General features: G+C 46.9%; 1 protein-coding gene across 1 annotated transcript in view; it reads right to left on the bottom strand.

Annotated features, from left to right (window-relative positions):
- The window catches only part of LOC138487900 (NXPE family member 4-like), a 459,230-nt gene that overhangs the window by 222,368 nt on the left and 213,188 nt on the right, over nucleotides 1–23,674 (bottom strand). The window contains exons 2-4 of the mRNA XM_069614526.1: nucleotides 20,432–20,534; nucleotides 9,177–9,940; nucleotides 8,375–8,436 (exon numbers count right to left, since the gene is read on the bottom strand). Coding sequence (XP_069470627.1) covers nucleotides 8,375–8,436; nucleotides 9,177–9,940; nucleotides 20,432–20,524 — 919 coding nt within the window. The 5' untranslated portion in view covers nucleotides 20,525–20,534. The remainder of the gene's footprint in view (nucleotides 1–8,374; nucleotides 8,437–9,176; nucleotides 9,941–20,431; nucleotides 20,535–23,674) is intronic.

Below are 23,674 nucleotides of genomic sequence, written 5' to 3'. Positions count from 1 at the left end.
TAGAACTGGAAAAGCAGGTTTCTCTCAGAAGGAGGGCCTTCCTCTCAGCTGAAACTCAAGGGCAGGTGCTAATTGCTGGTTATCCCAGGGCTAAACAATGGACATCCTCCAACCCAGGCTATGGAAGGTGTGAAGGGTCATAAAACTGCTGCAGCCCAGGAAGCTCCTGGCTGACAGAAGAAAATTCCAAAGGAGGGGGCAACCACATGCTTCAAGGAGTGACAGATACTGACCATTTGGTGTTAACAGGATATGTAAGGGACATTGTCAAAAGGTGCATAACTTATTATCAGAAGGGGTGCAAAATATGAAAATGGCAGATTAACCTAATTTTTAGCACTACCTTTGAAAACTTAGTACAACTGTGTAGCTTATTCTGAACAGGAATGGCAATAAATGTGGGTTTATGGGGACTGTATTTCAGCTAGAATTGTGAAACTTTATACCCACGTTCCCATGGTAAACGTGCATATTTCTGGACATTTACAGAAATATTGGAACCTCTTCTCATTACAAAATTGACAACATTTTGTAGGCAGATGAAACAAAGTCGCAAAGCTGGGGGATTTTGAGGAGTAGATACTCCATAAAATATGCAATCTGTGTATGTGATTTTTATAGAGGTTGTACATGTTTAAATATGTACTTGGCCAAAATTAGACTTTGTGTTCCAGTGGCTAGGGGTGGATTCTCAGCATCATAAAATTATACCATAAAGATGATACTCTGTTTCTCTCCTCCTATCAAGGCAGAGAGTAAACTCTGACCCAATCGCCTTTCACAGGGGCAAGCTTAGCTGAGCCGCCCCAATACTCCCCTTTTGTGCTATCATTCTATAGAATAAATAGAGACAGCTGACAACACATAGGACTTCTGCAACTTTTCTATCTCCTGACCGCTGGCGGAGTGCTCTGCTGCTGAAATGTACATCTTCCTTGTTCCAGACTCCAGAAACCTGGCAAAGCAAAGGCCTATGCATAGCTGAACCATTCACAGCTAGGCCTTAAATTCTAGAAAAGAATCCCAAAAGCCTATTGGAAGCATCATAATACAGCAGGGTGTGCTGTTAATGCTTGCCTGCTGAATTGAAATATCCTCAGAACCAAGAAGGGCAGATCCCGTGCAGTCCTTTTGCCATGCTGTGACCAGAGAGGCTTGGTGACCCCGTCCAGTCCGATGTGCCCAGCTATCTGTCCCAGATAGATCCGATTCAATGGTCCACGATCCTGACGGTCCAAAATCTTAAAATCATTTGTTTTGTGAGTATTAACAGGAAGCTAGAAACTGTTGATTACCATGCATTATCTTGTCCCCTGCTAACCTCTGACTTATCCTTACTTCGATAATCAGTAACATTGTATAAACCTGTAGTGAAATCTTATTCTGTCTATCTGTAAAAACATCCTTTCCTAGTCATTTTCTCAACTTTGATCTATTAATTTAATTCGAGTGACCAGCCTAGCGCTTCAAGGTGGACATCGAGGAACCAGGATTGAGTCGCAAATCACTCCTGACTCTTGGGTTGTGCCATCCTGGTGGCTTAGCTTGGCTGCTGTAGTCCATAGTCAATATTTTTCTGATTTTAAAACTGAAGCCTCTTTCCATTCTCGCACATATCTCGCAAAAACAACCTTTAGTAAAACCTCTATAACCCCCTTATTTTTGTGATAGAAACAAAATTTCAACTCCTACTTGTACACATTTGAAAACAGTGTGATTCTCCCGTTATCGCGAATATCGCACACAGAAAAGTTTGCAGCGAATTCTCATTTTGAGAAATGTTTACACGTGTGAAATAGCTTCCATTTGTTTCTGACCTGGACGTTAAGATTTCAAATGTTTTCTTTGGACTAAATCACTGCTCGTGATTGTGTGCAACTGTTCAAAGCGGCTCCCGTAGGAATTTCTAATAATGTAAGCATTTTTCCACACATTTAGAGTTCTTGCTCAGCCACTTTAAACGTCATCCTGACAGTTGAAAAGCCCACTTTGTTTTTCTCTTTCTGTGTAAGGGGGGGTAGGAAAAGTTAGACACTGTTTGGTCTGTACTATTTCTGAATACCTGCTATCTCCTCACCTTTATTTAAATGTGCTTATTGGTGGGTGGAGGTGTGTTGCAGGGGGAATTTCTAACCATAGTGCTATCTGATCTGAAACCAACACAAAAGTATTATTTTCTGTGCTGCATTTGTTTTGCTCATTACTTAGTCCTATGGTATTAAAGATATTATTCAGTGTTCTGTCACCCCATTGGTGATTGTTGTGAACCTATTAAAATATATATTGTGATTTTGATATTAAATAAATAAATAATACCTTTTACAAACCAGCCTGATTCCTGGTCCAGCGTGACCGGGGGTATTTTTAAGTAAAGGTTATGATACGAGTGGTACATCTTTCAAATAATTGAATCTATATATCAAATATGTTTTTCCATTGCGATGTACACTAGGCCGAGAGCAGAGTGTATCGCCTGATTGAAATCCTTAACACTATGTTTGGGAGTATACTTGATATGTTGGTTTTTAGAAATTCTGAAGGTTGACAACGGAATTTGTGAATCCAATGAAGAAGGTTTAGCCATAGTTTTTGGAGAAGATGTATCCATCGGAGTAGATTGTAGAGCTTGGAGTAAGTTATAAAGATCATCTGGATCTGAGAATTCTTTAGTAGGAGCATCAGGAATGGTAATGTTCATTCTTGCTGGGTCTAATAGACTATATCTGATATTAAGCGATTTAAGAGTGGGTCTCATGTCAAGCAATATCTTTCTTTTAGCTGGCCGTGGCACTAGAGAAATCTGGAGAAACAAAAATTGTTTTATTTTGAAAAGAATAGGAGAATTTGTCCTGGTTGCTTGAAGAATTTGCCTTGCCTGTTGGTGTAAAAGAAAGCATGCTATGAAAGGTCTTGGAGAGGAGTCAGTTCTTGTAAGCAAGGTCTGATTCTATGAGCCTATTGTAGCTCTAATGGTGTAAAGAAAGTGATACCAAAAGTGGAAGTGATCCAGTCTGTTAGGAATTTTATGGGATCATCACCTTCAGGTTTTTCAGGAATTCCATAAAAAAAAGAGATTGTCTCTGCAGTTTCTATCCTCCAACTCTGTGACTTTGCTTTCTAATTGTAGAATTTTGTTTTGCATGACCCTGACGCGACACCCACACTGATGGAGGCTTCCAGGCCGCTTCTCGGAAGAGACCATGCCTACCTGAAGCGACACATGAGGGGCAAAGAGGAAAATGGAACTTTCGAAATGGTGGACAAACCTGTGATGGATTTGGTCCAGCCCCTTTATCCCAAAGTATGCCTATGTGCTCTAAACAGCCAATCCCAGCTGGCACTCACTTATAAGGAGCAGGTGTCGACCCTCACTGTAAGTGCAATCCTGGGGGAGCAGAGGACACAGTATAAATGAACACAGCCCAATTGATCAAGATGTGTAGCAGTAGAAGGAGGCATGTTTGGAGAAGGCTGGAAACTGGAGAGTGGTGGAAGAAGCAGAGATGGGAAGGATCGAGGAGGGTGTAGATGTGGCAGCAGTGGAGAGCAGGAGGAGGTAGAGTTAAGAGGGTGAAGCAGGAAGTTATAATAGCAGAGGGAAAGAGTGGAAACGAGGTGGTGCTCTGGGCTAAGAGGAGAAGGAGGAGGTGGTAACCTCGGGTGAAAGGAGTGGACAGGAGGTATTATCAATGGAGGTGGGGATAACAAAAGAGAAGGAGGTGAGAGTTAAGAAGGTGATGGAGTGAATTGGAAACATCAGCAGGATGGTTGCAGGAACATGTGATGTATCAGGACCCGGGAGTGAAAATCAACAGGTTGTGATACGAATCAGGAGGCAGGAGGGAGTCAAGAACCCAAAGGGGACGTTGGAGGTGATAACCTCACAGACCGGAAGTGATACAGAGGAAACAACATCAGGAGGGAGTGAGTGACATGTGGAGGAAAGAACATCACATGATGGAGATGTCAGCGATGAGGCTGGAAGCATGACACCAACGAGAGTAGGGGATACCGAGGAGAAGACCACGCCCAAAGAAGGAGGAGGGCTTGAGTTAGTAACTGGGAGCCAAGACCAAGGTAGTTGAGGTGGTAGTTTTTGGAGAGGTGACTGAAGAAGAAAGAACATCAAGTGGCGATGGAAGGACCAAGATGAAGGGAGAGAACCATCTTTTAGATAACAAGAGCAGGAAGGTTCTGTTGAGCCTGGTTGGCCCCAAGGGCCAGATGGTGGGAAAAGGAATGAGACAGGGACAGGAAGATTGTTGTGAGGCCGCCGAGTGTTCCGGTCTCCATAGGCATGTGCAGCATGACATCACTGATGTAATTACATATAGTACAATTCTACAATATGGATTGGAAGAGCCCTATACATGCAGGGTAGGCTCCATATGCAATGCCAGGCCATTGGTCTGTCTTCATCTGTCCATCTTTGTCCACGTGGGCGTCACTGGGCTCGTTATCCGTGGTGAAGCTGGCCTAACAATTAATTAGCTGCTGGCAAAAACAATGTTATTTATCGTTGTAACAATGCACCTGGTATACACAGGGATAAGCCTGGGGGGAGAGCCAGGGTTACACTCACTCACATGCTCCAAATCGCTACCAGACAGATCAGCAACTCCCAAGGTCCTCCACCCTCGTTTTAGGCTATAATTTGACGCCACCCTGTACCTCGCTGCACAAATCACATGACCCATTTCTGAAGGCGCAATAGTCTTGCCTTCTAATATTAGTGATCGATCGAGGGGTGTAAAGGTTTTATGGTCGGTGGTCTGGGTTTGGATGGTGCTGTGGCATGAACAGGTCTCATGATGAAAGCATTGCAAAGCTGTATTTTGTATGTTGGGATCATTGGGGGCAGGAGGGCCTTGCTATCTATTCCGTGGGATGGTACTGTCAAGAGGCGCTCTGCTCCCTTCTCATGGCATTGCAAGGCGTAATTCTTCCCAGGGCGTGAGGGCCTGTAACTTCTAGCACAATGGAGGATTTTCTGGATCTCCGAACCCTGGCCAGGGTAGGGGTGGTGTTTGCGCTCATGCAAGGGATCTATTACTAACACACATAATGCTGTTTGTCGTGCCTGGGCCTACATTCTAAGATGGCTGCCGTTCGCCAAGATAGCGTTCCCAACTGCATTTACCATATAGCTTATAATGCATGCACTAAGGTGGTCACGCACCTTCCTCTATGTGAATTCCTCTCCCCCCCTGCTCCCTGAATGTGCTCTCTTAGCATTTATTTTTCATTCGGTACGGCCTTGGGGGGTGGGAAGACCCTCTGTCCTTACCAACAGCTTCCTGTGGTATGTATCGATTTTCCTCTAGTGCAAACTGAGCTAGGAAGCAGCTGGGATCTGTAAAATGGGGCTAGGGTCAATGAATAGGTTTCCATGCAGGTCATTTTCAGCACTGCAGGCAAACATCATTCCCTTGGTGTGCTCCTTTACTTGCCACCCCCAATGCGAGGTACATCCCCCCCGTAACCCCTGTTCCATCCTCTGTCCTCCTCCCCCCAGATCCTGTTGTTTGTTTTGCAAGGATACCCTTGCCACGCCCAGACTCCCAACCCACCCTCCTGTTCCCAAAGCTGTAAACATTCCTAAACACATGCACGCACCACACACACATCCATTCGTGCACACACACGCATTCCCACCTCCCCAATCACCCTCTTTAGCTTATTGTGCAGGCAGCGTTCCCTGAAAGGCTACCATTCGGTGAAGGCAGCCTGTCAGGGAAATATATATGATGAAAGTGGCGTGTTTGGGGGCATCATACCTGATAATAGTTATGGGAAGCTTCTGGAAACTTCTGTATCGTCCATTTGCCTGCAAATAGCATCTTTTAGAGATGGCGGTGCAATAAAAAGTGGTGGTAACGGGAGCACTGCCACGTTTACTGCATCGCCAAATGTAGTGTTTTCTGCTTTTGTGTGGAGGATATTCACACAAACATTCCTACATATAATAATATGTAATTCCATTGGAGTTCTATGGGACTCCATAATTGGGAATAGCTGAAGGGTCTGCATAACTTTAATCATGTGGACCCTTCTTTTTAGTGCTTGTGGTAACATTATTTGAATTGGTCATTGTTTCTAAAGGAAATATGTCTAACCTCAAAATGAGGATCATTGATTCTTTGTTGCTTCCTAGCTTAACTCTATGATGACCTAACCTCTGCCCTTCTTTGTCCCAGTCATCAGTTGAGGTAATACTGCTTCAGTGTGTTCTGAATTAAATATTTTTGCCTTTTTCTCACTTTCGATTTGAAGAGGCTTATCTGTCATGGTGGTGCAGAGTGCTGTTATTAAAGAGAATTGGACCTCATTATGACTCTGGCGGTAGCCGTGCTGGGAAAAATGGCATGGCTGCCGTCTGAGTCATATTTTTTTCTGGCGCCCGGCAATGTGGACTTACTGGGGCGTTACAGCCCCAGCGGTCCCAGTATTCCTCATTGCCGGCGCCGGAAAATATTACTCCTCATTCCCATTTGAGTCCCATTGGACTCAATGGGAATGGGTTGGACGGATAGACCAGCACCATTCATGAATGGTGCCAGTGCATCCAAGTAGATCTGCGAGCGGGTGCCTTTCAGCCCGTCAGGTTAAACCTGGCGGGCTGAAAGGCACCAGCTCACAGAACTCGTAGTTTGCCGGTCCGGAAATAATGATATCAGCAAGCTTACCAGTACCATTGTTTCCCGACCATCAACCTCGTAATGACCCCGATTAATACTTACTCCCTTGTCCTCTGTAGTTAGGGACATCCTTATTTCTCACTGCTAAAAATGGTTTTCAAAATCATAATTCAGATCCATGTTTTCAGAAATGTATACTTTTGAATATATACTGTAGATATTTCAAAACATGTATTGCAACAAGTAGAGAGCCATCAAGAGTAAACATGTTACAGAGATATATATTTCTCATTTTCACATAGAGAGTCAAACTTTGTCCCACAATCTTGTCCTACACGCTTTACACATTTTAACTTTCAAATTCTAGGACCATATTACAGATATTGTGCACACGTGCAAGTGCAATTTTGGTATAGGCCGTAGGACAATAATTGTCTTAGTGCAGCAAACATTTTTTTCAATGCATTTTTCCACCATGGCAAGGTTTGCCCTAATGCCAATGCAGAACTTTGTTACTTTTACAGATTCTGCCCTTGTGCAATTTCAAGTAAAGAATATCGGTTTGTTTTAGGGCACTAGGGTAACTTAAGGAAACAGATGGTGCCTGTTTTAAATCGTCCTTTCACTATTAGAGCGAGCATGCCCATAAGTGAGAACCTGGAGCAGAATTAAGTTTACAAGAATGTGGGCATCACTACGAGTTTGGTGGTATTTGCAAACCTCATTGCCAGTACCACCAGTGGCAATGGGAAATCACTTCTCGATTCGGGAGGTTTGTTGCTCCTCATCTGAAGTGGGACTTAATTGGGGAGGGGTGGTATTACCATAACAGTAATACTGTCAGCACCATTACTGCTACTTTTTTGTGAAGGTAAAGCCTCTTCTCACAAGCAGGATGTTTTCCTACCCAACACGTAATTAGCCAGAGCCAAAAACAGGTGGTATTTGGAAATACCCGTTGTTTTCCCTCTACCACCAAACTCACAATGAAGCCCTTAATCTTGCTTACTCAAATACAAACTCGTTCCACCCAATGAACGACAGACACATCATGGGCTTAATAGGCAATATAGTTGGCCATCAGGTTCTCCGTTATTATATACATTGGGGGTCATTACGACCCTGTTGGTAGTCGTGCCGGTAAATACCAGCACGGTTGCCGCCGGAGCCCTGAATTTTCCGGCACCGGGGAATAGGCAATTACAGGGGCATTACAGCCCCGGCGGACCCCGTAATTGCCCATTCCCGGGCGCCAGAAAATATTACTCCCCATTCCCATTTGAGTCCCATTGGACTCAATGGGAATGGGTTGGACGGATGCAACGGCACCATTCGCGAATGGTGCCGGTGCATCCGTCTAGTTCTGCGAGCGGGTGCCATTCTGAAAGGCACGCGCTTGCAAAAGTCGTAGTATGCCGGTCCGGAAACAACGGTACCGGCAAGTTTACCAGTACTGTTTCCAGATCGGCAAACTTGTAATGAGGCCCATTGTGTTAGGTCACTTAATAGGTACATAAAACAACGCTGGAATCGTACAGTGTTTCAAAAATTCAGAAAGGCAGGAGGGCAACAATGTTAAAACGTTTAACTGCTCCAAATGGACGTAAAAATAACAGTGATTTGTTGCAACTAGTCTGCAGGGTTAAGCCTTTCAGGTGTAGCTAGTGATTTCCAGAACTACGATATTTCATATCATTTAAATTCGCCAAAATAATTGTAAATACATGTGCACTCACAATTACATTCATGAACATCAATCGACTCAAAGTTGCGGGTGATCTCGACTCCAATGTTAGACCTATAATGAAAAGTTAAAAATATACAATAAAACATCTGTTCAGTAAAATTCAAAACAACTGAACAATCTTTACATTTGGCCTAATGTATATTTCTAATGGCACCGACCGTGTTCACCTTGTTTATCATTCAGAATATAAAGGAGTTTTTGCTTTTAACAGCTAAATCCCGTATTATAAATAATTCCCCAAGACTTGCTGCATGCAGTAATTATCATGACCACATTCAGACATTTCTCGGAATCACAGGGATGGTGATAAATCTGCCAGGTTGGCAGTAATAGATGCAGAGTTCCACACATTCTGCCTACAATAGTTATGAAAGTCTGCAGGCATTATTTTATAACCAGATGTGATCCCTTTTCACCCGCGTCTCAATAGTGGCAACGTGTGGTGCACAGCAGTACACCTTGCTGCCACTGTACAGTTTTCAGAAAGTGGACCTTTCACACCCTCAAAAGGGTCCACACAGCATGAAGGACAATAATCAAACCTGGAGGGGCCATTTAGAATTGTTACCTCCTTTTAGGCCGGGATTAAATTGGAGATTAAATTGGAGAACTTTTCATCATGCATTTGTCCTAAGAATCAGGCGATATTTACTTCATGCGACATTCCTAGGAATAGTGCACCTGGTAGATACCCCTTACATCATTCTCGCTGTAAAACAGGTGATATTTGCAAATTCTGCCCGTGTTTACTGTTACCACCAAAGCGTGTAGCCCTTCGTATGGATGCATACCTCTCAAAAAGCGGTCGTTCCTCTGCACTGAGATGTGAACTGTGCAAGTCCACTGCCCTCATGTCATTCAAGGAGCCGCAGGGCAGATTGGGGGGCTTGATGCAGTAATAAGCTTCTTCATCTCTCTGGTCAATGTACTCGCACACCTCCTTATCTGTCTCCAGTTTAAAGCCACATTCAGTGATGGCTTCTGCAGTTGCACTTTTAAAACGACCCTGGAAACTTAGGACCCCCAAACTCGCATGCTTTGATCTCCACAGAGCCGCCATTCCTTCACTTGGATGAAATAACTGAGTGGAAACCCTAACTTTGCCCTCCCAGGATAGGGTAAAATGTATATGGTAGGTGCCATTGTTAAAATCTTCCACCTTTCCAGTCGCTCCTGCATTGACTTCTGGTGTAAATATTCTTGGCCTCAGGAAGTCCCCTCCATAGGTCTTCCTGTTGCCAAAGTGGTCGTACATGTCATACTGCACAGTCAACACATCGCCAACGCAGTATTTGTCTTTGGGATTCGCTATGAAACCTTTGCTATTTTTGCCACTTGTCGAAGTTTTCCAATTGGTCATTGTGACCTTTGGTAAGGAACGCTCTATTTTTTCAAAAATGTTTCTAATGTTTAATTGAAGTTCAGTGGGTGGTGCCGTCACTGAAATCTTTGCTTGTGCCTTCACTGACGTCTGTGCTCCTTCCGGCACTGAAGTCGCGGTTTGCTCCTCTTTGAAAGTTTGGCATGACTGATCATTTCCCCTCAGACTGGAAAACTGAAAGGAAGAAAAAGAGGCTAAGAATGTCACCTGCAGGAACGTTTAACATCATAAAAAAGGCAATTGAAGAAAACTGATGGAAAATGAAAACTGGCACAAAAGTGATGGCACAAACAAAAAAGGAAAAAAGGCACAAACTAAAACGGTCAACTATGCTCAGGGTCTAAGGCCCTCATTACGAGTTCGGCGGTAACCATGCCGCTATTGTCGGCATGGCTGCCGCCGAAATCTCGTCGGGGTCCGGGCCCTCGGAATGAGTTTGGAAGGCCCGGTAATTCCTCCCTCCAAGGACCCGGACACAGTCCTTCCCCATTCCCATTTCAGCCCCCATAGGGATGAATGGGAATGGGAGAGGGAGCAAACAACGGGCCATTATGAGATGGCCCGTTGTTTGCTCCCTCTTCCCTTGGTGGGACCCGGTAAGCACGTCTGGTTTTACCGTGTCCCGCGAGGGGAACTCGTAATGCGGCGGTACGGGGTGAAAGGCGCCGGCACCTTTTACGGCGCCGTTCACTCCTTACTGCTAGGGTCGTAATGAGGCCCTAAGTCTCATTACGAGATTGGCAATATTTCCCCTGGCAATACCAGTAAACCTATTTACTGTTACTGCATGCAGTGCGCATGCGACTCCATTTTAATGCTATAGGTGGTAATGCCACATGATCCCATGTTTTTATTTGGAGGTAATTCCCTACACAAATAGCAGACAGAGTTGAAATGTTTTGGAATCAGATCTCCTGGAGTGGTAAAACATAATGAGGCCCTAAACTTCTATTTACCAAGTACTTCATGCAACATTGAAGTAAGAGAGTGAAAATAGAAACAATGCCCCAATAATCTGACACTTTACAAACTTCCATCTAGCTTAAGTGCATTACCACTAGACCATTCCTGGCCTGATGACTTACCAGTAATTACCATTACTTTAAATCGTACTCCTCTTGACAGTTCTTGCTACATGAAGGGTGCTGGTGCTCTCCTGCGACTCACCAGCTGCTAGTGCCTACTGTACAATGTGGTTCTTCAATGCCACTAAAAAATGTTCAGGCAAGGAATGCATGCCCCAAGTTCTGACTGCATGAGAGATAGGATAATTGCATATTTGGAGAATTTCAACGTCACTTAGTTTGTAAAACCACTTAAGACTCAGAGAGAATGGGTTGTATCTTTAACTAGTGGTCTAGTTTTATTTTCATCATGCATGGTTCATTAAATTTACTTTTTTCAAAAAGCTCCATGACACCCACATGGCTCTCCTCTCTCTGTCCTCCCCTACTTATTTTTCCCACCCCCATCCATCACTACTACTAATCAATTGTGCTCATTCCTCCCAGCCTCTCCCACTTAGCTGGCATCCATCCTGAGGTCAGCCAACCCCTCATGTACCTCTTTGGAGCACTCTGCACTGCAGATGATCATGGGACTTGCATCCAATGATATATGGATATGCTTCCATCTCTTTACCTTCTTCAACCAAATATTTCTGCATTTGTTACGCTCACCTGGTTCCCACGGGGGCGTCGACCGGAACTGGGCCGCTGTTATTTCCACCAGCGTGATGTGTAGCGCCGAGATGACTGACTGGACTGGCCCGCTCAGCCTAGTTTGTCTGGCTCGCAAGAATATTCTTCTGCAAAGGAGAAGAGGAATTAACCACCCGTGGAATTGAGTGTCAACCCACCTTCCCCACTCCCGTTGTCTTCCCACTGATCACTCTTGATGTCCCCTCCTTAGTCTCACATGATGGTTTGGAAGGATGAGCTCTCCATCCTGCGTCAACCGCAGGGGTGCGTTGATGACCAGTTACTTCACTGGCGTAGAGGAATTGGTGATTTCCAGTATTGACTCTAAAGTCCAATTGTTCATAAGAGTTCAAATGTCTGCTCTTCACTCTATCCGATTCCTTGCAGGTTGCCGATTAATCCACTCGAAGATTTCCAAATGGCACTCGGTAAGATTCAGGTAAGTCTATTGTGTTTTTCCCCTTAGGGGCCGGGGTACAGCGTTGAAGCAGAGTTGACTGTGCCGACCCGAGATGAGGTGAGACCCCCGTGGTAAATCAGGTAAGTTTTGTGGGGGGGGTAACTGGTATTGTCCTTGCTTTCTCCCCTTAGGGGCCGGGGTACGGCGGTGAAGCAGAGTTGACTGCGCCGACCCGAAATGAGGTGAGTACCTCCCGTGGTAATTAGGTAAGTCCTAGGGGGTAGCTTGTATGGCCTTAGAGAGTCCCCTTGCTCACCTTGCTGTCTTTGTCTCTTTAGGTGTCGGAGGGCGGCTGCGAGATGGAGAGAGCGTGATGGAATGCTGAAGTACCACCAAGCAGGTGAGTTCAGCGCGGCGCTGTAGAAATGCGAAGCGATGCTTCAAAGACTTCTGTCTTTCAATTTTGTGGCGAAATGGATCAGGATTCAGGTAAGGATTAAAGTTAAAACTGCTGTTCTAACCTTTATCCTTTTGTCTTCTTGTTTCAGGAGTCCCAGGACTGAAGCGGGCGTGGCTGAAGACTGGAGCTGCTGAAAACACGGTGAGCGTTACGCTGCAGCAAGCAGAATAACGCGAAGCACGTGTGGCTGTCCGGGCGTGGTTTAAATAGCCTTGGAAGAAGATCCAGGTAAGTATTCTTCCACAGCCCCACCCAAGTAACAAAATAGTCCCTTCAGTAAAATAGTCCCTCCTAAGCCTCATTTGGCTTGAGTCTTCATGCAGCATGGTCTGCCTCAGGTGAGTGTGCAGCATGGTCTGCTTCAGGTAAGTTATCAATAATGAGCCTGGCGCCCATGGCGCCAGGACTGACTTTATCTTTATATGCCTGGCGCCATAGGCGCCAGGACTGCACCCAAACAGCCCCTAACTGGGGCTTTTGGGCATGCTCCAAGTGGCATGATGCCTGCTTCCGGGGCTGCTGGGCCTGGTCTGGTCTTCCGGGGGCAGGCATCATGACAGCACTCCCCCTCAAGGCCCCTCCTAAAGTCGTTCTCCCCCTTGGCCGTGGTTTGTCTGGAAATTCCCGATGGAACCTCTTAACTAAACGAGGTGCATGCACGTGGTCACTAGGTTCCCAAGACCTTTCCTGTGGACCATAACCTTTCCAGTCAATTAGGTAAAAGAGTTTTGATCTCACTCTTTTTGAGTCCAAAATATTCTTGACTTTGAACTCGGGCTCCCCGTCTATGAGGATAGGTTCAGGTGGAGTGGTTAGCCTTGTTCCTGGTTGCACTGGCTTTAAAAGAGACACGTGGAAAACGGGATGGATTCGCATATGAGCAGGTAGGTCCAACTTGACGGCCACTGGGTTAATAATTGCCTTGACAGAAAAAGGTCCCAAATACCTGGGGTTAAAGGTCCGAGTCCCCTTGAGTGGTAAGTCCTTAGTGGCTAACCATACTTGGTCCCCTATTTGGTATTGAGGAGCTTTACTTCTGTGCTGATCCGCATCCCTTTTGTATTTTTCCTTAGCCTTTTGCAAATGGATGGTTGCTTCTTTAAAGGCTTGTGTAATAACAGCGTGGAGATGGTCCACTGCGGGCATCTCTAAATGCTGGGGAGAGTCCAAATCCGAGGTTCGAGGATCGTGCCCATAATTGGTAAAAAAAGGACTTTGTCCAGGTCCTGAGTGTACGGAATTATTGTACGCATACTCTGCGATCCACAGAATGTCTTTCCAATTCCCCTCAGACTGATGTAGCATACAAGGGAGGTACTGTTCAAGAGTCTGGTTGGTCCTCTCCGTTTGACCGTCGGTCTGAGGGTGGTGACTGGTCGAAAGCCTAACATCAATTTGTGCCAGTTGGCAGCATTTCCTCCAAAAATGTTAAATGAATTGACTGCCCCGATCTGAAATTAACACTGAAGGAAAGCCATGCAGGCGGACAACATTTTCAAGGAATTCCTTGGCCAGGATTGAAGCTGAAGGTATCCCTTTTAAGGAATGAAGTGGGCCATTTTAGAAAAAAGATCTACAATAACTAGAATGGTATTGTAACCTTGGTACGGGGGTAAATCTGTGATGAAGTCTAATGACAAGGTATGCCAAGGAGTAGGTGGTATGTCTAATGGTTGCAATAATCCAGCAGGTTTTTTCTTTTGCCCTTTATTTTGTGCACAAATGCCACAAGACATGACAAATGACTTGACATCCTTTCGCCAGGTAGGCCACCAAAATTGCTTCCTAATTTTAGCTTCGGTTTTTGCAATACCCGGATGCCCTTCTATTAAGGGGTCATGGTAATGGGAAATGACAAGTTCCTGTAGTTCCTTTTGCGGTAAAAATAGCCGGCCTTGGTAATAAGGTAAATCATCGATGACAGAGTACTCTGGACCTTTCTTTGCCCAGTCCTGTAGGGCAACGGAATCAAAGAGTTGGTGGATCTTGTTTTGAATGTTCTCCAGTGTCTGTATGGAAGTCAGGCCCAGGATTCTCTGTTCCGGAATTATGGGTACGGGTTCTGAAGTTATTTCTGCTTCTCCCATTGCAATCCGGGACAAGGCGTCTGCTTTACCATTCTTACAACCTGGTCGATAGGTTATTACAAAATCAAACTCGGCGAAGAACAATGCCCAACGGAGTCGGCGCGAAGATTGGGCTTTGGCTGTCTTTAGGTATTGTAAGTTGTGGTGATCGGTGATGACCGTGATGGTATGTCTGGCACCCAGTAGATAGTGCCGCCAAGTCTTGAAGGCGGACTTGATGGCCAGCAGCTCCTTGTCGGTTATGGCATAGTTTAATTCGGGGGCTGAAAATTTTCTTGACCAGAACGCCACTGGGTGAAGCTGGTTAGTTTCGGGATCCTTTTGGGAAAGGACTGCTTCCATGGCTGAACTGGATGCATCTGTTTCCACTATGTAGGGAAGCTCGGGGCGCGGGTGTCTTAATATAGGAGCAGATGTGAATTTAGCTTTTAACTCTTGGAAGGCGTTCTCGGCTTCCTCTGTCCACACAAAGCGTTTGTTTTTTCGCAATAGTGTTGTGATGGGATGAACAATGTGCGAGAAGTCCGGGATAAACCTGCGGTAGAAATTGGCAAAGCCAAGCATGCTTTGAACTCCTTTGATTGAACTTGGCGAAGGCCAATTAAGAATGGCATCCACTTTTCGTGTATCCATCCGGATTCCTCTCGGGGTCAGAATAAATCCAAGGAATTCCACTTCCGTAGTGTGGAAGATGCATTTTTCCAGTTTAGCATATAATTTATGGTGGCGTAACTTCTCTAGGACTGCTCGGACGTGTTTTACATGCTCAGATTCTGATAAAGAGTATACTAAGATGTCGTCAATGTAAACGACCACACAAACGTCGATAAGCTCTCGGAGGACATCGTTCATGAAGAACTGGAAGGCTGCTGGTGCATTGCATAGTCCGAAGGGCATCACGTGGTACTCAAATAGTCCGTACTTGGTGCGAAAAGCAGTCTTCCATTCGTCACCCTCTTTGACACGTACCAGATGATATGCCCCCCGAAGGTCTAGTTTCGTGTATATACAAGCGTCCTTCACCTGGTCTAGTAGTTCTGGGATCAAAGGCAGTGGGTATCGATTCTTGATGGTTATCTGATTCAGTGCGCGGTAGTCTATACATGTTCTAAGGTCGCCTTCCTTTTTCGGTACGAAGAACAAAGCTGAAGATGCAGGGGATTTGGACGGGCGAATGAAGCCATTAGCAAGGTACTGGTCTAGGTACTGGCGCAAATGAAGATTTTCGGGTTCCGTAAGGGCATAGATTCTGCTGCAAGGTGGTTGTGCTCCAGGTACAAGATCTATTTGACAATCATACGATCTGTGAGGTGGTAAGGTGTTTGCCTGTTCCTTTTGGAAGACATCCTGAAAGTCTTGGTATTCAACAGGTAATTGCATGGCTACTGGAATTACTGGGGCCAGGACTGAGTTTTGAGTTTTCCTTGGGTAGCAGGTGTGAGCACATTCTGGGAAGGTTAGTCTCTTCTTCTCTCCAATCAATACAGGGATTATGTTTTTCCAACCAAGGTATCCCCAGTATCAGCTGAAACTGTGGGGCCTTGATTAAGTCAAACATCATAGCCTCTCGGTGCCCATCTTGACTCAGCAATGTCATCTCTGCAGTGGAATGAGTTACAGGTCCAGAGGCAATTTCAGTTCCATCTACAGTGGTGACAACATCGCCCGTGGTCTTGCGGGTGAGAGATAGATTCATCCTGGTAGCCAATTCCCAGTCCAAGTAATTTCCTATGGCTCCACTGTCTACGTACGCCTTTACCGCGTGCATGCGTGATGGCTGCTCTGGATCTACAAGGACCATGGGTATGGTGAAATGCGCGGTCAGAGTGTCCTTCTTTAAGCTCGGCAAGCAGACCTCTACGCTTGCCGGGCGTGGTCGTTTCCCGAGTCAGATTTCACATGGTTTCCGTCTGCTGCTCCTATAACTTTCTTGGGTGGTTTTACAGGGCAGTTCCGAAGAAAATGACCAGCAGTTCCGCAATATAAACATAATTGCAGTTGCCGTCTTCTATCTCTGTCCTTTTGGGTTAGGGGTCCTTTAACCCCCCCGATTTGCATTGGTTCTGAGACATCTACTCCCTTGGAGCTTACGTGGGTTTTAACCAACACCCTGTTCTCAAACTTGGTTCGGTCAGCCTTCCTGGTTTGAAGTCTGTGATCGAGCTGGACCACTAGATCTATATATTCAGCAGTCTTGAGGCGGGTTCACGATTTGGGCCAAAACATCTTTGAGTTCTCCTCGAAGTCCTCGATGGAATAATGTGATTCGCTTGGCTTCAGGCCATTCGGTTTCCACTACTAATCTATTGAAAGTTGCAATGTAAGATAAAAGATCCTGGTTACCTTGACGTAGGGATAAAAGTTCATTGTCCAAAGCCTGTCCTCGGGAGTGTTGGACGAATAGTCTTTCCATGCTTGTTCGAAAACCCTGGAAATCTAGTGGAATGGACCAATCCGCCGCACTACCGCTGAGATATGACAGTACAAACGCTACCTTGGCCTGATCGTTTGGGAAAGCTCCAGGTCTACATAAAAAGTGCAAGCAGCATTGATTCATGAATGTTGCAAACCCTTTTGGGTCTCCGGCAAAGCGTTCAGGCGGAGCCAAAGGAACGGCCCCAGGTAAATTTATCTGCACCGGGTTACTCGATGGTACAGGAGCTGGACTTGCCCAAAGTCCTGGTAGAGGTGTTTGTCCAGCCTAGCTCTGTAATAGTTGTCTGGCTAACTCATCAGTTCGTTCTTTTGGCACTATCAGTTCCCTCCTGAGGGCATTGGTTTCTTGGCGGGCGGAATGCACTTCGCCCTTAATTCCCCTAATAATTGGGCCAACTGATCAGTTTCCGAGGACTCCATGACGCCCAGGTGGGTATTTGTGGGTAGGCTTCGCGTTCTGTTACGCTCACCTGGTTCCCACGGGGGCGTCGACCGGAACTGGGCCGCTGTTATTTCCACCAGCATGACGTGTAGCGCCGAGATGACTGACTGGACTGGCCCGCTCAGCCTAGTTTGTCTGGCTCGCAAGAATATTCTTCTGCAAAGGAGAAGAGGAATTAACCACCCGTGGAATTGAGTGTCAACCCACCTTCCCCACTCCCGTTGTCTTCCCACTGATCACTCTTGATGTCCCCTCCTTAGTCTCACCTGATGGTTTGGAAGGATGAGCTCTCCATCCTGCGTCGACCGCAGGGGCGCGTTGATGACCAGTTACTTCACTGGCGTAGAGGAATTGGTGAGTTCCAGTATTGACTCTAAAGTCCAATTGTTCATAAGAGTTCAAACATCTGCTCTTCACTCTATCCGATTCCTTGCAGGTTGCCGATTAATCCACTCGAAGATTTCCAAATGGCACTCGGTAAGATTCAGGTAAGTCTATTGTGTTTTTCCCCTTAGGGGCCGGGGTACGGCGTTGAAGCAGAGTTGACTGTGCCGACCCGAGATGAGGTGAGACCCCTGTGGTAAATCAGGTAAGTTTTGTGGGGGGGGGGGTATCTGGTATTGTCATTGCTTTCTCCCCTTAGGGGCCGGGGTACGGCGGTGAAGCAGAGTTGACTGCGCCGACCCGAAATGAGGTGAGTACCTCCCGTGGTAATTAGGTAAGTCCTAGGGGGTAGCTTGTATGGCCTTAGAGAGAGTCCCCTTGCTCACCTTGCTGTCTTTGTCTCCTTAGGTATCGGAGGGCGGCTGCGAGATGGAGAGAGCGTGATGGAATGCTGAAGTACCACCAAGCAGGTGAGTTCAGCGCGGCGCCGTAGAAATGCAAAGCAATGCTTCAAAGACTTCTGTCTTTCAATTCCGTGGCGAAATGGATCAGGATTCAGGTAAGGATTAAAGTTAAAACTCCTGTTCTAACCTTTATCCTTTTGTCTTCTTGTTTCAGGAGTCCCAGGACTGAAGAGGGCGTGGCTGAAGACTGGAGCTGCTGAAAACACAGTGAGCGTTAAGCTGCAGCAAGCAGAATAACGCGAAGCATGTGTGGCTGTCCGGGCGTGGTTTAAATAGCCTTGGAAGAAGATCCAGGTAAGTATTCTTCCACAGCCCCACCCAAGTAACAAAATAGTCCCTTCAGTAAAATAGTCCCTCCTAAGCCTCATTTGGCTTGAGTCTTCATGCAGCATGGTCTGCCTCAGATGAGTATGCAGCATGGTCTGCTTCAGGTAAGTTATAAATAATGAGCCTGGCGCCCATGGCGCCAGGACTGACTTTATCTTTATGAGCCTGGCACCACAGGTGCCAGGACTGCACCCAAAAAGCACCTAACTGGGGCTTTTGGGCATGCTCCAAGTGGCATGATGCCTGCTTCAGGGGCTGCTGGGCCTGGTCTGGTCTTCCGGGGGCAGGCATCATGACAGCATTCTTCAAGGTAACTACTGTTCTACCAATCCCTTGACCGACCCAAACAACCAAGCAATTGGCCCGTTTCCCTCCTCCCTCACTGCTCTAAAATCCTCATGTACTCTTCTTAAACACAATCTTATCTGACTACTAACAACATCCTTGATCCTTTCCAATCTGAATACAGCAGCCACCACTCTACAGAAAAAGCCATTAACCATATCTATAATTTCCAGACCTCTGCTAGCCATCATAATCTCTCCTCTTTTCTAATCCTTCACAACCTCTTAATTGCCTTCAAAATGGTGGACAACCCGACTATTACACAGACCTTCTCCAACCCTAAAATCTAGTGCACTTCTCAGTGTGATGGCTTCCTACCATTTCGATTGTTCCTTCTCCATAGACTGGAACTCATCTCCACCAACCCAATGTCCCTTCCTGTTGTTGTCCTGCAAGTCTCTGTCCTTGGCCCTTTCATCTTCACCCCCTCTAAATCTCCTCCATTGGTCAACTTTTCTCCTCCTTTCGGTTTGCCCATCACGTCTTTGCAAAAGATACACAAATCTTCTTCTCCTTCCCTACTCTGAGTCAGAACCTCAACATAGCCATTAATGACCGCCTCTCTGCTATCAATTACTAGATACAACTTTGTTTTCTTCTGCTTAACTCTTTCAAAACCAAAGTAAGCTACCTCCATTCTTGCAATGCCTCCCCCCTTCTGCTCTTTCTAACCTGACAACTTCTACTCCTGCCCTAAGGCACAAAACCGTACATACGTTTTGATAGCAACCTCAGTCTTCATCACTTCATTAATACCACTTTCACTGAGGCTAGGATTAACTGTCCTAATATCCGAACCATCTACCCACTCCTCACCTGTCATCCACCAAAACCTTAATACTAACTCTTATACCATGTAGCCTTGACTATCGTGCCAGCCACCTCCTGTGCCACCCCTCTATTCCTTTTCTCTGCTTGACGAAATATTAGACTGCACCACCAATACCCTTTGGAATCGTCCCTGCTCTTCTCCCACTTCATTCCACCTCCATGCCAGTGGCTCTCTTTGCAAAACCATTACCTACTCAAATTCCAGCTTCTAGTCTTCAAATCACGGCATGGTCTTGCACCCACATACCTGGCATACACTTTATCCCACTCCTCCCCTCCATGCAACTTCTACTGTGGCACCATCCCCAATTTCTCGGCTCCCCTTCTGCCCTGCACATCATCTAGCTTTTGCTCCATCTCCTACCTCACCCAACACTACTGCAATGTACTACCCCCATGTCAAAACCTCCCCTACTATCCAGTATTAAATCATTACTTAACCATCACCTCATGAGCCACTTATGCAATCCCTCAGTTTACCAACACATTTCCCCCCTCCCCCTTCTGTATTTTGAAAGCTGTACCTATTACTTCCTTGGTACTGCGGCCTGTGTTGTGACTTGTCTTGTCCCTGTCCTCTTTACTGTTGTATTCCATTTAACCAACTGGTCAGTTTTACACCACCTGTCACCTCTATTCTAATACACTTTTTTTAGGATTGTCCCAAATACAGTATCTTTGCTTTGTGTTTATGGGTGAAACACATTATCTGCTCAATAAATACAAATCCAAGTCTCAAGGAGGCGGTCCTCCAGTAACTGCATAATACCGAGTCCAGGGTGTTTGTACCTGCATTAACTTCTTGTTCCAGATAACACTCATCAGGAAAATGACAGTGATTGCCACTAACCACGTGTATTTATTTTTAACCGGTATCGACATGCTGGATTACCTGCAAAAAAAAGTAAAAAAGTATTAGTTTGCAGCAATTGAGCCCGACAGTTAAAATTAGTATTTCTCAATAATTATTCACACACATATGTTTCCTTTTATTGTGGTGAATGTTTTATTTAGAACGTTCTTATTAAAAGCATTTTCATACTTTGTTTCGGGTAGCACAGAACATACTTCTTTTACAAGAAAGGGTCCCATTGTCATTTCATTATTTGTATTGAATGTTCTAGTACCCTCTAGTGTTTTGCAATTAATATACCTTGCGGCAATGGACATTTGTCAATACATATTCATTCACAGTGCAAAACTATTCACAATTGATATATTTTTTCCTGATCTGTAGAAAATCTGTAATTACCATGATAATCTCGATACCACATTGGGCCTTGATTCGGCAGTAGTTGCAAAAAATGACAATAATGGATTTATACTGCTCTGACAAAGGATATATTTTGACAAAAATAGCAGGAGTACCCCCACCATATGGCTGATGGGGGAAATTGAGGAATTATTACCTATGGCAATTTTACCTGTGGCAATAATTACTCCAATCCTAATGTAGTACCATGTGACTCCATAATGGGGAATAACAGCAACTCTAAACATAGAGGATTTACCTATGGGATAAATTAAGGTACATGGAGACGGTCTCAATTTGAAGTGAAAAGGTGCCGGAATAATGCATTGCTTCATTCATGATGTGCATTTCTCCCCAGCTAAAAGGAAAAGGATGCACTTATGGGATGTAAGTAGTTACTTGCTACCATGAGAAACTGCACTCTACAAGTGGCACAGAATGTATCACACACCAAGAAACATCTTTTGAAAAGGCCCAATGTGTCAGAAATTCTTGTGTGCAAACAATTTCATTTTTCAGCAGCAACTGAGACCTTGGTTGATACTGTCAAGAATAAATATATTGAAAAGAACAGGGAAACGTAAATATAGCTAAATACCATGTCGCAAGCATACAATCTGTATGTGCACTGTGATGGGTGACCCTCCCATGTGCATGGCCCCTTTAAGGGGATGTGTTCCTCCCACGTGTATTGCCCCTTTAAGACGGGCCATGACTGTGTCATGGCCCAAGCTAATAAAAGGAGCTCCTGCAGGCACGTGAGACAGAGCGGCTGCAGACTCCCAAAGAGGAACGACTGAGTCCGTGTCTCATTATCAATGTAGGCCCCAGGCCTACAGGTGGAAGCACAGGCCTGCACGCCCAGACACTGAGGGACCCGCATGCCAGGATGGCAGCCGAGGCCCACTCAGTCAGAGGCCTGGCAGGCTGTGACCCCACGCCAGGGTGCTGAGGCCCATGGCACACGGGGCCATGCCGGATGTCCAGGGCAGGCCCCCAACCCCACACATAGTGGGCCTGCACGGCGCTAGCAGAGATAGCGCCCAGGGGCGCCTGCGTGATGACCATGGCAGGCGACCCCCAACAATGGTGATGAGGACGACGAGTCCGTGTTGCCACCCCTGCTGCCTGTAAGTGCTGATGGGGGGGGGAAGAGGAGTGTTCGCCCCACCGTGGCTTCGCGTGGCCTGCGCCTCACCGCCGCGGCTTGGCCGGTGTAGGCCCGGGCTGCCCCGCAGTGGGGTACACTGGAAGAGTAGCGTTCGGCCCCACCGCGGCTTCGCGTGGCCTGCGCCTCACTGCCGCGGCAAGGGCGGTGTAGGCCCGGGCTGCCCCACGGTGAGGTACATACCCGGCGGCGTCCCGCCGCAAGGAGATGATGAAGGCAATTTGCGGCATCCATCGCCGCACATGGGGGAGCAGAAGCCGTAACAAAGCGGCATGTGGCATACATCGCCACGCAACAAGAAGCCGATGCGGGAAGAATGCCAATTGGATTTTCCTGGCCGGGGCCCTCTCAGGAGGGTGCTCGTGTGGCCGGGGTGTTTGTCTCATTTGCAGCCCTTCCTGGCCCACCCCTCTCTGGTGCAGCATCTCCTGGCACCGGAGACAGAAGAATAACGCGGCCGCAGCCGCAAGGAGGTGGAGCGGCAGGCCACCGCTGCAGTGAGTGGATGTGCCCTGCATGCCTCTGCCCTGGCCGCGGCCCTCCAAGGAGGGTGCTCGTGCGGCTGGGGGCGGAGCATGCCTGCGCCCTGCAACAGGAAAAGGCGACAAAGTGAAGAACTGGTGGTCCCTACCCCCAGTGGATGCCTACTGACCGGCATGTGCCGTGATGAGGCAGGCCATGCCCCAAGAAGATATCGGGCGGCTGATGCCGCTAGCAGAGAAGAGGGAGTCAGCCCAACCCCTGCGACTCCCTCGCCGAGAAGAGAAAAGAAGTCGAGCGACCAATGCCGCGATGGAAGAGGGTCTCCCGCTGGGGAGAGGGCAGTGGTTCCATGCCCCAAAGGAAGAGGGAGGCGAGAGTCCAACCTGGCCCTCGCCCCTGTCAGCGGGAAGTAGCTGTCCGCTGCACCCGATAAGCCAACCTGGGTTTGCCGGCGGTTACGGTAAGGAGGCGCTGTGTGTTCGGCAGACGGAAACACCCGCTGTCCGCTGGAAGCTTCCAGGCCGCTGGCGGTGCGATTCCAGGCCACCCAGAAGCACATTTTGAGGCGCTCCATGTCGGAGCAGGAGGTGATGGCGATGGCCCTCTGCGCACTCCGTGCTCAGATGGCGACAACAGCAAATGGCTTTGGACAGCCATGTAGAACCAAGAACATGTCGCCGGAGAAAGATCCCCGACCCATCATCCAACAAGCTTACTTGGCCGGCAGGGCAGTGTGAATCGAAGCGCCTCATGCTGGTTCGGGACACCCCTGCAGTGTCGATGTGCTGGTGTCCCCACAGTGATCTCGGGCCGCATGGGGGTGAATGGAAGGCGCGCTATGTCAGAGCTGGAAAGGTGCCTGATGCTCCATGTCAGCCGGGGCCAGGCTGGAGGGGAGAAAGCAGGAAGGCTCTGTGTCCGAGCGACAGAAAAATAACCCGTTGCTCTTCGAGATCCTGGGCCGCAGATAGATGCAAATCCCTGCAGCTCTAGAGGGTCGGAGAAGCGAAAGTGTAAACATGGCCCTGCAGTGATTGGCGAGGAGAACAATCTAGCAATCCTGTGTTGGAACTGTGATGATAGAGGCCTTAGTAGGATCCCAGGCCAGGGGGCAGTTAAATAATGTAAA

Source organism: Ambystoma mexicanum, chromosome 9, assembly GCF_040938575.1.
Source record: "Ambystoma mexicanum isolate Mex_15411 chromosome 9, UKY_AmexF1_1, whole genome shotgun sequence".
Classification (NCBI taxonomy): domain Eukaryota; kingdom Metazoa; phylum Chordata; class Amphibia; order Caudata; family Ambystomatidae; genus Ambystoma; species Ambystoma mexicanum.
Note: the sequence above shows the minus strand (reverse complement) of the source record. Positions and strands in the feature narration are given on the sequence as shown.